General features: G+C 35.9%; 1 protein-coding gene across 4 annotated transcripts in view; it reads right to left on the bottom strand.

The window, feature by feature from the left end:
* NLK (nemo like kinase) overlaps positions 1-14,032 on the bottom strand; it is a 147,170-nt gene that overhangs the window by 56,528 nt on the left and 76,610 nt on the right. For all 4 annotated transcript variants that reach the window (XR_011071970.1, XR_011071971.1, XM_068531114.1 and 1 more), the window contains exon 2: positions 3,761-3,890. Coding sequence is in view for 2 of the 4 variants with exons in the window: in XM_068531114.1 (XP_068387215.1) it covers positions 3,761-3,890 (130 nt within the window). In the remaining 2 variants the exon portion in view is untranslated. The remainder of the gene's footprint in view (positions 1-3,760; positions 3,891-14,032) is intronic.

Genomic DNA, 14,032 nt, shown 5'->3' with positions numbered 1-14,032 from the left:
TTGTTCAACTTCTTCAAGATTGTCTTGAGTATTTTAGGTCTTTTCCATTTCCATTAACTTTAGAATGTTTGTCAATTTCCACACACACATACGCATAAAACCCTGCTGGGATTCTCCTTGGGATTACATTGAATACATAGTTCAACTGGGGAAGAATATGGGTATTAACCACAGTGAGTATTCCAATTCATGAACGCAAGAGCCTGTATTATTTTTTAAATGCATCAAGAATCTGCTAAGTACCACAAATTTTGGGCACAGAGCACACAAAACCAAATCCACCGCTAAGTAACATATTCTAAGTATCCTTTGCCTTTTCATACTCCTTAGCAGCAGAATCATTAGCATTAATAATGTCTGCAGCCAAACAGCTTGTCTGCATTCAGAGAAGGGAGGGTCCTATTGGTATGATTCTTTATCCTACTTATGAACCTAGAGAGGCCTTATTTGAGTTCAGTCAGACTATACAAAGGAAAACAAATGATCCCCCTTTGCCTTCACTACCTCCTCTTTTGCCTCCTCTACTCCAGAACTAAAAGGTTGGGAAAAAGTAACTCCAAGAGAGATCACTGAGGTTATCATTCCGGACTCCGAGATTTCATATTTTTTTTCCCTGTCACTTTCACTCACTCACTTACTCTTCAATAGACTGACTACCTACCGTGTGCTTAGTGCTATTGCCTAAGGACAAGAAAAACCCAAGAACTCTATTACAGGGGCTCTTAGCAGGAATCAATGGGTCCTAAGGAGGCACTGGATGGGCATTAAAGGACTAGTAAAAGTCTAAAATGACATAAAAATTATGTGTATATGTATTTTTCCAAAAGAGGGTTCATGGCATTCATCAGATCATCAAAGAATGAAAAAACCCTCAGTCATCCTTCTTCCATGCTGATAAAATGACAACTCTGTGTGTGTGTGTGTGTGTGTGTGTGTATGTACACACACGCACAAGTGCACAGATGGGCAAAGTAGAGAATATTTTGTCAGATTTTATAATAGCTCAGATTCTGACTAGACAATGCTGAGAGGCCTAAACAACATCAATCTTTAGAAAGTTAAACCCATTTCTGTTTCTCTAAGTTGCTACATCAAGGCGAACCTATCCCTTTAAGATGAACAACCTTTAAGGAAAAAAATGTGCGTGTGTGCGTGCATGTGTGTGTGTGTATGTGTATCTCAATCAGTCAGATCACCTGAAATCAATGAATATGATACAATGACTTTGAAGGTTCTGTTCAAAAGAAAATCTAAAGGCTTCCAGGGTTCTGCAGCAATTCTCTGACACATAAAAAGCCATATCCAAATTAAAATCCAACCTTCCTACAACAGCCAGGTTAATCTTTCTAAATGCCATTTTCATCATGACATTCCTTTCTTTTCCTTCTATTCAATCAAATGTTAATCTCAAAAGGCTCATCTTAAGGTTTCTCCCTGTTTAAAGCATCTTTGAGATTCGAAGTCCATGACAATTACTCTCTTTTTCTTAATAGTACAATACTTGTCTGTCATCTTTCACCTGAGAAGCTTTAAAAAAATACAGCTACCTGGGTCTCAACCCCAGAGATTACAATGTAGTAGGTCTGGGACGAAACCCATGAATCTGCATTTTTAAGGCTCACTTGTCGATTCGAATATATTTCTAGGTTTGGTTGCCCAGCTTTTCACTATGCGCAGAACACACAGTGTCCTGTATTAACGTTTAACCATGCTGGCAGTCCTCCCACAGCACTGTTATCACAGTATTTATCACATTACTAAACTCCTTGAGGGTAGAAACCCCTAGAAGCTGATGTAGTTTAGGGATGTAGGATGTGCACAATAAATGTTTACTGAATTAATGAATATGGGCCCTGAAGCAAGACAGATTTAGACTTCAATCTTGTGCCACCTTGACCTTGGGCAAATTACTTAACTCTAAGCTTTGGTTTCCTCCTCTGTAAAGCAGGGATAATAAGCCCTATCTGACAAGACTTTTAAGTATTAAATTAATATATGTAAAGGACCTACACATTTTCTGACCCTTGGTAACAAATGCTTAAACACCTGGTCCACTTCCTTCAAAAAAGGACCATGTTTTGAACTATTTTTTTGCATTCTCCACATGACCTAGCACTGCACTCTGCACACAGGACACAATTAATAAACATCTGTTGTCTTAACTACATCAAATACCAGTTGCCTCTTAGACTGGCATTCCACACATACCAGGTATGCTGGCCCTGAGATGCTTTTGTAGATCTCAGTGCACAGCATAAATTCATTATGTATAAAATAGTGGTGCCATGATGTCCCATCTCCAACTATCTGCCTCACTTTTGAACATTCCCACAGAAATCACAAGCACTCTTTTACGATACAGCTCAGGAGCTCTGAACAGTAGTTGCTGTGTTTTAATATGTGTGATTTTCAAGAATGCAGTTTGTTTCTTTTCTTACACTACTCACTCTGACACTATCTTTGTAACTTAATTAGTTACTCTATAGGAATGAGTCATGAACAAAGACAGCAACATATACAGATAGCAGCCTATTACACCATCCCTCCTTTATAAAAGAAGCCAAGATAGGTTTGAATAAACCATTGAAACCCTTAGCAAGTGAATTTCTGATGCCACCTTCAAAATATTTCTTCATTGTGGATCCCTTTACTTGAGTCTCTGACAATGTACATAAGGTCTGTACTCTTTGATGCTGGGGTGGCACTCACTCAGGCAAATTCAAGAAATAAATAACAAAGCAAGCACTCTAAAATCACTTCCAAAATTTCAGGAAACAGTCATAAAATAGCAACTGGAATGATGTTTTCAAAGTTATTGAAACAAACAAACACATTGCTAGGCAGTTCCAACTGAATGAAAGACAAGCAGTTACTTTCTAAAAAAGTTTAAGGAAAATGGATTTCAAGAGGGGTAATCAATAAAGTGAAATGTGTCAAACCAAGGAGCTTCAAGTGAACATACTGTAAGTTTGATATTCCTAGTTTTACCAAATGGTTCAAACTTTTACAAATTTATCTCTTAAAGTGTGACCTACACTTCGGCCAAAGTTCTTCAGGTTCCTGTGCAAACAAGCAGTCAGACTTACAAGAAATTATCGTTTTCCTGATTTTTATTTCAGCAATTAAAATAGCACAGGTTGAGTACCAAATGCAGAACGTGAGGCAGTTTTTCTTTTCATATGAAACTGAAAACTAAGAGTTCAATGTTAACATCCCCCAGGTAAATTTTACACATACCAAACTTTTAATTCAGGATTAGCTGAGAAGAAGCTCTCTCAAACCACTGTGATTCTATTTCCCCACGAATCCTGACATCTCTAAACACAGCCATAAATAAGATAAACTATGTTATCTTTAAAAGCTGGATTGTTTTTAAGAGGAGAAACTTTTTTCTCACATCTTTAACTTAATCTCTGGTTTAAAATATTAAAAGATATAAATAAAGCATTTAAAATCAGGGGCCAATCACTTCTGTTTAAATCACTCAGACTACATATTATACTCTATTTTTATGTTGTACATTAGTATTGTTCCCAAGCTAAATATCAACATTTGCTTTAAATCAATTAATATTTATCTGTCAATCAATAAATCCTAGAATTCACTTAAACTTGCTCATTCACAAAAAAGGTCTAATTTGTCTCAGGTTTCCAAATCCCTTAATATGGTACATGTACCCCTTTTAACTCTCTTTTGCTCTTTACTAATATAATCAAACATACTTAGGAAATAGTTTATCCCAAACACTGATTTCACTTACATTATCATGTTTAAAAAAACACAACATCTTCAATTCCCGGAAGACCCTTTTGCAAGAGACCAGATTCTGGAAGACGTTGGGCATCTTTTTGAGTGCTACTCTCTTTCCATCTCTTGGATCTGTTACTGACCTAAAAGACACAATATTTAAGGGGAGAGGAAAAAAAGACAGAGAAATCAATCCCAAACTTTGTTCTTCAATGTTTCAGAGCATGACAAATACGTTTATGTTAAAACACTCAATATTAAATCCACTTAATAATGCTTCAGGTATCAGTGAGAAAGATTAAAAAAAAGTATAATCAAAGAGAATGTTTAGCCCACCCAACTCATTTGCCATGCTTTTTTCTTTTTTTAAAATCTCTGTCTAAATTTCTATAAACACTTAATCTTCCTGAGAGGTCACTTAGCAATACATCTGAGGTAGGAGGGCTACTAGTGGTAAACCCATTTTAAAGACAGGAGAAAAAGTATTGAACATTAACACGACTGAAGTCAAATTAGTTTTATGCTTTATTTTCAGAACCAAATTCAAGATGGAAGAGGTGTTCATACAGATGTGGTCACTTTTAGTTGAATGTAGAGAATACAATTTGAGTATTTTGGTTTCTTATATAAATAAAACATCTTTTAGTAATACGGGTTTCAGTACATTTCAGGACACAACAGTGTCCCCTCATGAGTCTGAGTGGCAGCTTAGGGGCTGTAGCTTCTAGGTTATGGTAACTTCTTCCCTTTTGTTTCTCAGTTCTTGGTATGATAGCTGCCTCTTGTGGTTACTCTCTCTTTAATAGCTCAGTGTCCGCCTTTTCTCTCTTTTAGCCTTCTAACACCTATATTGCCAACTCCTTGTATTATATTTCCCTGTGTTTGAAATACTAATGTGTTTCCATTTTTCTGATCGGACCCAATCGATACATATTAAATCAAAGCGTTTTGGTAAACATGGCCAATTGGCCATCTGGCTAATCGAGTTTCCATGAATTAACCTAAAGCTTTTTTCCTTCCACCCATCGTTGATGACTGGTTGTCTTTGTACAATTTATTCCTGTCAGATTTATTTTGCTAGATTCCCATCATGCTCGGCTACCATTATCTTTCATTTTCTGTTTCAGCCATTCAATGCTTTGGCTATTCCTCCCAGATTTGTATCATTTTGAAATCTGGTCTGTATGTCATCAATGCCTTTATCCAAGTTGTTAATTAAAGTTTAGAACAGGACTGAGGACAGAGCTCTGCAACAGATACAACACTAGAAGCCATCTATGAGGCCGGCATCCAATCATTAATCTGGGGTATGGTTAGTCAATTATTTATTTATTTAATTAACTACAATCGCTCAGTTTATTTCTTCATCTTGTCCACAAGGAAATAAGACGCTCATCAAATTGCCTTCCTGAAAATAAAGTATTCCTATTTTTTACCCAAAAATCATACCAAACTTCTTTATGAATATCATCACTTCTTTATAAATTTATCTTAGTGATTGCTACTTCCTAAGTTCTTGTAAAACTCTTAAACAGTGCATTCTAGTATTTTTAAAACAGCATGAGGACTTCACTTTCTCCCACTGATTGAAAATTTGCTAAAACAATTAAGTATTACCACTTTCAAGTCTTCAGTAGCTTGAAATGTAATTCAACTAGGCTAAGAGACCTAACATTTTTGACTGTTGTTTAAAAAACACCAACCAAAATCCACAACACTGTTTAGAATCCACATAATCTAGGAAAGTAAAATAGGAAGGAAACCAAATATAACATTATATTGACTATTAAAAATTTTTTCCTGTTTAAATACACCACTTCTGTAGCTAGATACTAGAAGATAAAAAAAGTCAATGAAACGGCAAGGAAGGGAAATTCTGGATCACACATTGCACAGTAGTCATTGCCTCTCGAGTCTTCTTTAATCTAGAACAGTTAATTAGCATTTCTTTTTCTTTTATGACATTGCCATTTTGGAAGAGTACAGGCCAGTTATTTTGTAGACTCTTCCTCAGTTTGGGTCTATCTGGCATTCTCTTGAGATTAGATTCAGGTTCTGTATTTTTCACAGGAATAACACAGATGACTTCTTAGCGCACCACGTTAGGAGGCCCATGAAGTCGATTTTTCCCATTACTGGTGATAACTTTGATCACTTGGATGAGGTGTCTGTCAGGTTTCTCCACTGCAAAGTTACTATCTTTTCCCTTTGTAACTATGTAAATATGCTATTCCTCATCAAACTCTGACCCACTACCTTTAGCATCCATGGATTTTTTTTGCCTGAATCAATGATTATTACTATGATGTTGCCAAATGGTACTTTAATAATTTTTAATATGTCTAACAGCTAGCCTGCACAATAAATATATTTTTAAAAATGAGTGAACTGATTTAACACAATACCCTTTCCAAAGACCTCATGCAGCAATACTATGCAACTTCTGACTTCTTACTGGTCTTGACCCTACTGTGGTGAGGAAAGCTGCTTTAAGATAAACCCACTCCTGGCTCAAGGTTAGTACTGTGCCTTGTAATGTTTTAAGGTAAAATTCACAAAGCAGCATTTTATTTTATTATTCATGCAAAAGCCAGTCCTGCCTGTGGCTGGTAACAATATAATCTCATGAATGTGAATGGCAGTGCAGTAATGTCACGCCATGTTGAGTTTGTTCTCTCTTAACTTGAAGTAGCAGATGCTTTAGTTCAGCACAAACAGTATCACAGAACACAGATAAGTGTGGAAGCCTGTTACACAGGAATTCTTTTATTTTCTTTGTTACTGAAAGGCTTGCTGTGCTTAGTTTCTCTGCGGCCGCAATACCCTGGTTATTTCAACTGCACTTGTTAATGAAGCTCCAGCTGTAGAGCTAACGAACAACATTTAGGGCAACTTTCCTCATTTCAGAAAAAAGGAGCCATCCTTCGACCTACAATTCACTTATGACCAGTTACTTTCTCTAAAATACTGTTCGCTCTAAATGAAAACAGTGCATCTGTCATTTCATCTGATTACCTTCATAATCATTCAAGTTATATTAATAGGCACTTACTTCCTCAGTTTTAAATTAACGTTTGATTCTGTAAACACTACATTAAAAATAATGTTTTAGAAAAAGAAAAACAAAAACAAAAAAATAAAGTTTTACGGGTTGTGGGAAAGAATCTTTTCTTACATCTGCTCCGGGTACATCAATCCTTCTCTGCACTTAGAATTTAACTTCAACTGCTTTTTAAACAGCCAAAAGAATCCACGAGCCATTCTTCAGAGAGATACAGAGTCAGTCAAAAGAGTACAATACCAGAACAGGAAGCTTTTTAGATCTGGCTGTGGTCGTTTTGTTGTAGAGTTTTCTTAATCCCAGGAAACTGTGACCACTGCCACAAATCTGCTTATATTACTGACAAGCAGAAGGGGTGAAATGAAACCAGAGTAAAACTTATCATTGGGGATACTTTCCCAGGCACTAGAATGTTCCATTATAATATCTTTTAATTAGTATAACTAATCAGCAAAAGTCCCCAAGAAATTAAATGCTCCTCATTCATTTTATGTGAAGAATCTTTCCCCCATGTATTTTAGCAGTTTTAAAGTTCATGGTGCTGATACAGGTTTTTAACTATCCAAAGCAAAAAAAAAAAAAAAGAGAGAATGCTTCAACTTGGATTAAGAAAATCAGGTTCTTCTAATTCTAGTCACATTAACTTGTAATCAGCAATTCTCTATTTTTTGTTATACATACTACAATTACTATGTCAACTGTACCAATACAGTACACATCTCAGTAATAGAACTTCCTAGCTAGACTCTAAATATTTAATTATTGCCTTCACATTCATTTCAAGATTCACTTCCTTAAAAGTTATTTTTACTTGTATTTAGATCAAGTTTCCTTGAGAAAACAATAGCAAACTATGAGACAAAATTTTTGACAACAAATAAGTCTAGAAAATGTTTATTTGTCCTTAGTACATATTATATGTTCATGGACACTACAGGTTAAATATGGAATTTATTTGTATGACTCTCTGGTTTTTATAATCAGAACTTCAACAAGCTCTATCTAGCTTGTGTGCACTCTGACATAATTTAGAGTTGCAAACTATTTAGAAGAACAAACCTTCTAGGCTTCCCTGCCCCCACCCAAAAACACATAGAAAAGGATTCTCATCTTTCACATTTATATAATTTGTTCCATCAGTTGGGGTTTTCTGATGTTTGGTTTTTCCTTTTAAATGTTTATCCAAATTTGGTATTTGCTGAGTTAGCTCTATATATGAGAAAGCAACCCTTTTCCTTTAACTTAAGATACTTATAAACGATCCCCGAATTTGTTAATCTGATTATTACAAGGAAAAAAAGGTCTTACACAGTAGCCAAACCAAAGCAGTGAGATAGTTCTTTCTTTCTCTCCTATCCTAACACTACTGATCAGGAGAAGCAAAACATCTACATTTAACTGGGAGAGTTAATAGGAACTTATCCTCTAACTCTGTGTCTAAGTAAGTATAAACAGCAATGATCCCAGCAGATGAGACACAGCACTGAGCCATTCTGATCTGTAGTGAGAGACCCAGGAAGGGAAGGAGGAAGAATAAGGAACAGGCAAGCCATCCAATATCAAGCTGTCACATTTATTTTCAAATACTTGTTATTGTAAGATTTAACTTTTAAGACTGCCTCAACTCCCCAAACCAATAACCATCGAATAAGTTAAAATATAGGTGAAAAATTATTTAATGCTGATTATTGTTGTCTTGGGAATATTTTATGGTTCTTTAGAGCATGAATTAATTAGTTCCATCCTTACTGTAGATGCTGGGAAGACAGAGAGACTCTTCCTCCTCAGTCACTCTCAAATATCTCTGTGAGAGTCTGACCGGCCTGCACAAAAGTTGCCACATTGCCTTTTCAAGGGGCATTTTCTCATGTTAGAGGGTGAACATGACATAGCCTAGTCTGCCAAGTCTAGGAAGTTTTCATGGCACACTACCCACAGTCTTCTAGAAAGAGACCTGTGAACATTGTATGGGGAGGAAAACCAGCTGCAATGAAGGAAAGGTTTCTCTACAAAACCACAAAGGAAAATAATTCACAACTGCAACTCCTTCTTGCATTTTAACAACTTTGGGCAAGAGGAGGTTACAAAGGGTAACCAAAACTAAAACTATGTCACACAAAAATATGCTTGCTTTTAATCCCATTGATGAATTCCTGAAAGATATGTATTCAGTAACAGGAACACTGAGGAATATAAAGATTTTTAAAAAAAATTTAAAGAATGGCAATTTTTGTTGTACATTAGTTTCATAAATGTGGAAGACATCAAATGAAAGAAAAGGACAGTTTTACTCACATGGTAGGTTTATAAGATTATGGCTTTACCAATGTCAAAAATTGTAATGAATTTAGAAACAGAAACTTCACATCATCAGAAAAATTTTAATTATTATTATTTTTAAAGATTTATTATTTATTTATTTATTTATATTTTATTTTTGGCTGCATCAGGTCTTAGTTGTGGCACGCGGGATCTTTGTTGAGCCACGTGGGATCTTTCGTTGAGGGAGGTGGGCTTCTCTCTAGTTGTGGCATGTGGGTTTTTTTCTCTTCTCTAGTTGTGGCACGCAGGCTCCAGGGCATGTGGGCTCTATAGTTGTGGCGTGCGGGTTCCAGAGCGCGTGGGCTCTGTAGTTTGGGGCACGCAGGCTCTCTAGTTGAGGTGCGTGAGCTCAGTGTTTGTGGCACACAGGTCTAATTGCCCCGCGGCATGTGGGATCCTAGTTCCCCAACCAGGGATCTAATCCGCGTCCCCTGCATTATAAGGCGGATTCTTTACCACTGGACAACCAGGGAAGTCCCCAAAGTTTTGTTTTTAATTGCCATAGAGAATGCTTTATCATTTGATATTTTAGTGGTTAAGCTAATATTTTAATAATTACTTAACATAAAATGTTAAGTCTCAATATGCTATAAGTTAAAAGCAAACTGAACACACCAACAGTAAACCGCCGTTTTTGAAATAAAAGGGAAAATTTGAATATGGTTTAAAATTATGATTATAAATTAAATTTCCATATTTTCTAGAAATGTATATACTAAGTATACATAGGTGAAATGATATGAGATCTAAGATTTGTTTTAAAATACTTCAGTAACAAATATTGTTGAAACAAAGCAAATCTTGAAATTATTGAATTTGAATAGTAGGTTAATGGGGTCTAATTATTCAAAACTAAAGAAAATGTATATTTGCAAAATTGCAAAATAAAAAATTGAAATGAAAAAAAATTTAAATGTTATTCATAATAATGTTAAAAATATCCAATATTGGGATTAAAACTAAGAAAAGCTAAGCAAGACTTCTACACAAAAGGACTAAAAAACATCACTGAGAGAAATTAAAGACATAAATAAATGGAGAAACATACCATATTCACGAATTAGAAAACTACTCAATATTGTAAAAATTTCAATTCTCCCCAAATTGACTTATAGACTCAGTGAAATTCAAAACAACAAATGGTTTTCTTTTTGTGAAACTACACGAATTAGTCTTAAAGTTTTTATGGAAATGCAAATATGCCAAGGACAGCTAAGACACTCCTGAAGAAGAATAAGGTGGGAAAAGTTGCTCTACCAGATAAGAAAACCTATTATAAAGCCACAGTAATTTAGCTAGTGTAATAGACCAATGAAACAGAAAAATGGCTCAGAAACAGATTCTCCCATATATAGACACTAGGCTTATCATAAAGGTGGCTCTGCAGACAGGAAGGTTGTGCCTTAGGCTAGCGTTTCTCAATTTCAAGCCCATCCATCTAAACACTGCTCTATAATACTGGGGCTAAGACTCTGCAAACCATGTTTTGGTTTTTCCAGCTAGCCCCAGGTTAGACTCTGCTAATAGAGGGCTTTAGAGGAGACTGCAAGGCTGAAGGAGCAAAAAGGAACAAAGGGCTCTTATCAAGATACGTACAGAATTCCTACAAATCAATTTTTAAAAAAGGCTTGAATAGGCATTTCACAAGAAAGGATGAATTCAAATGGCCAATAAACAAATGAAAAGGAGCTTAACCTCCTTAGTCATTTGGGAGATGAAAATTAAAACAAAATGAGAAAGTATGATATAACCACCAAAATGACTAATGTTTAAAAGTCTGACAATACCAAATGTTTGGTGAAGATGTGGTGCAATGTCAATTCTAACACACTGCTAGTAGAAGTGTAAATTGTACAATCACTTTGGGAAACAGGTTGGTTTTATATACTAAAATGAAAATAAATATACACTGGAACCCAGCAATTTGACTCTTAGGTATATACCCAAAAGGAATTTGTGTACCTATACACTAAGACACATACAAGTGTGTATGTCCATGGCAGCCATATCTTTAATACCCTTAAAACTGGAAACAACTCAAATATCCATGAACAGCAAAATGGATAAACAAATTGTTGTATATTCACATAATGGAATACTCTATAGCATTAAAATGAACTACTGCTACATGCAACAACATAGATAAATCCCACAAACATAATTTTGAGCCAAAGAAAACAGTCACAAATGAATAATAAGATTTCTATATAAAAAATATAAGCAAAGTTAAACTCTAATGTTTAGGGATGCACACTTAGTAGACAGAAACTATTAAGAAAGGAAGTGGTTACCATAGAAGTAAGGACAATGGTTATCTTGGGGGGGTGCTTAATGATGGTGCAGAGAAGAGAGGACTTCTGGGTGCTACCAATGTCTTATTTCTCATATGGATGATGGCTAGAGGTGTATACTTTGTGATAAATCACTGAGCTGTATGTTTTATTTCGTACTGTTTCTCTCTGTGTGTTATTATATAACTAAAAAGGTAAAGGCTAACTTCCCAGTTAAATTTGAGCATAAAAAAGCATTTTAGATTGAAATCTATATAATGAGTAATTTTTAAAGAGGGTGATTCTTTCCTTTTTTCTTTTTTTTTTTTGCATATAGATACACATCTACACCAGCCCAATGGATTCTATCATTCCTTTCCTTGTGCCACTGGTTCATTCTGTAGAGAGGAGTATACATAATATCCTCCTTATGTTTTGATAGAATACCAAAAGAATTCGCTTGCTTAAAAAAACAAACAAACGTTTTCTTCATCATTACACAAGAATACGCTATTAAGGAGCATTCCACAGGAGAGTGCTGTCAGCAGAATTATAGCAGAACTACAGTCCCACCCCTAATCTAATCACAATCTCCTAACTTCTATTGTGAAGCAAAATGCTGAAGCAGCTACAATATATAGATGTCCTTCAGGTTTTTAATTAGTTAGCCTTTTAAAAATAACCAAACCCCAAAATATTGCAAACACAAAACAGGAGGCAAGACTTCCAGCTGTGGCAAACTGAAGAAATCAGCAAATCCTCTCCCAACAAAACTGCTACAAAACTGGACAAATGTGTCAGAAACAACCATTACAGGACTCCAGAAAACAACTAAAGTCAAATGACAAATTTAAAAGTGTTTATTTATGAAAAATGTGGAACTCTGGGTAAGAACAGTGGAAGTCAGTGGTGTTACTGCTTTGGGTTGCTCCTTATTCACCCCCCACCCCAAGCACAGTCCATGCAGTACCTGGGAAGTGCTGGCCACGGAAACCAGCGGCTTCACTGCCTGAGTCTGCTGAAGTGATTTGAAATGGAAGGCAAAAAACCCATACCCAGTGGCATTGAGAGTAAAACCATCAAACCCAACTAGAAAAAAAGAGATAAAGCCTACAGCTCTGCTAGCCTGAGGCTGCTGTCCCAGTTGGGAAGAGGTGCAGACTAACAGAAATCCAGAAATTTAATAAGGAGATTCTGGAAATGAGAGCCACAGGGGGCCTGATAAACTCTCTATGCATTCTTGGCTAACTGGAGGCTGCGTATATGCTCAGAGTTGACTGGAGAGGTCCTAAGCTCTCCACCTATCAAGGGCTGACTAGGAGGCTTCCTACATATGAAGGGAAGAAATGAGAAGCTTAGCAGAAAGTAAAAGCTGAGGCATGCCTGAAAACTAGAGCTCCCTAATACACTCACAGAAGGCTCAGCGAAGGGTAGAAGCCTTACTGGCTCAAGATGTTTGAGCACAACCTTTAACTAATCACTGGCTGACCACTAAGCTATGGGACCCCAAGAAGGCCAAGGTAAAGATGAAAACAAAAACAACTGAGCAAAAACTTGAATGGCTGCAATCCACAGGGGAGAAAGATCCCGCATATTAAGTCAAGTTACTTAAATATAAGCAAACATACATAACAGCAGCAATAATGACAACCTTCAGACATGGGAGGAGGGCTGGGGAGGAATCAGACCCAGGGTTGTTACAATATATTACCAAATATGTCCAATTTTAACAACAACAACAACAAAAATTACAAGACATGTTAAAAAAAAAAAAAAGGAAAATGTGACCCATACTCAGGGGGAAAAGCAGTCAACAGAAACTGTTTCTGAGTGGGCCCAGATGCTGTATTCAGAAAAATTTCAGAAGCAGCTATTATAAATATGCTCAAAGAATTAAAGAAAAATATGGTGACAGTGACACAACAATAGAAAATCTCAATACAGAAATAGAAACTACAAAAAAGGAAACAAACTCTAAAGTTGAAAAATACAATATTAGAAATGAAAAATTCACTAGATTGGCCCAAAGCAGATTTCGGATAGCAGAAGGAAAAAAAAAATCAGTGAACATAAAAGACAGATTCATAGAAGTTATACAATCTCAAGAAAGGAGAGGAAAAATTTGGAAAAAAAAATGAACAGAGCCTCAGAGAGCTATGCAATAACACTGAATGTACCAACATACATCTAATGGGAGTACCATGAAAAAAGGAGAGAGAGAGAGGAGCAGAAAAAAAGATATTTGAAGAAATAATGGTTTAAAACTTTCAAAATCTGATGAAGAACAATATACAAAACTCAAAAACTCCCAAGTAGGATAGACACAAGAATTCTGCACCTAGACACTTCACAGTCAACCACAGATCAAGTTAAAGACAAAGATAATAACTGAAATATGAAGAAAACCAACACAATTAATGACTGACTTTTCATCAGATATAACGAAGACTAGAGGGAAGTGGAACCCCATAATTGCAGTGGTGGTAGTGGGGCAGGCAAAAATTCTATATTCTGTTAAAAAAGACCCTGTCCTTCAAAAATAGAGGCAAAGTGAAAACAATCCAAGATAAGTAATGACTAAAAAGAGTTTGTTGCCAGCAGGTCTGCCTTACAGGAAATAAAAAGAATCCCT

Source organism: Eschrichtius robustus, chromosome 20, assembly GCF_028021215.1.
Source record: "Eschrichtius robustus isolate mEscRob2 chromosome 20, mEscRob2.pri, whole genome shotgun sequence".
Taxonomy (NCBI): Eukaryota; Metazoa; Chordata; class Mammalia; order Artiodactyla; family Eschrichtiidae; genus Eschrichtius; species Eschrichtius robustus.
The sequence above is the reverse complement of the archived record's forward strand: the minus strand, read 5'-3'. Positions and strand labels throughout refer to the sequence as shown.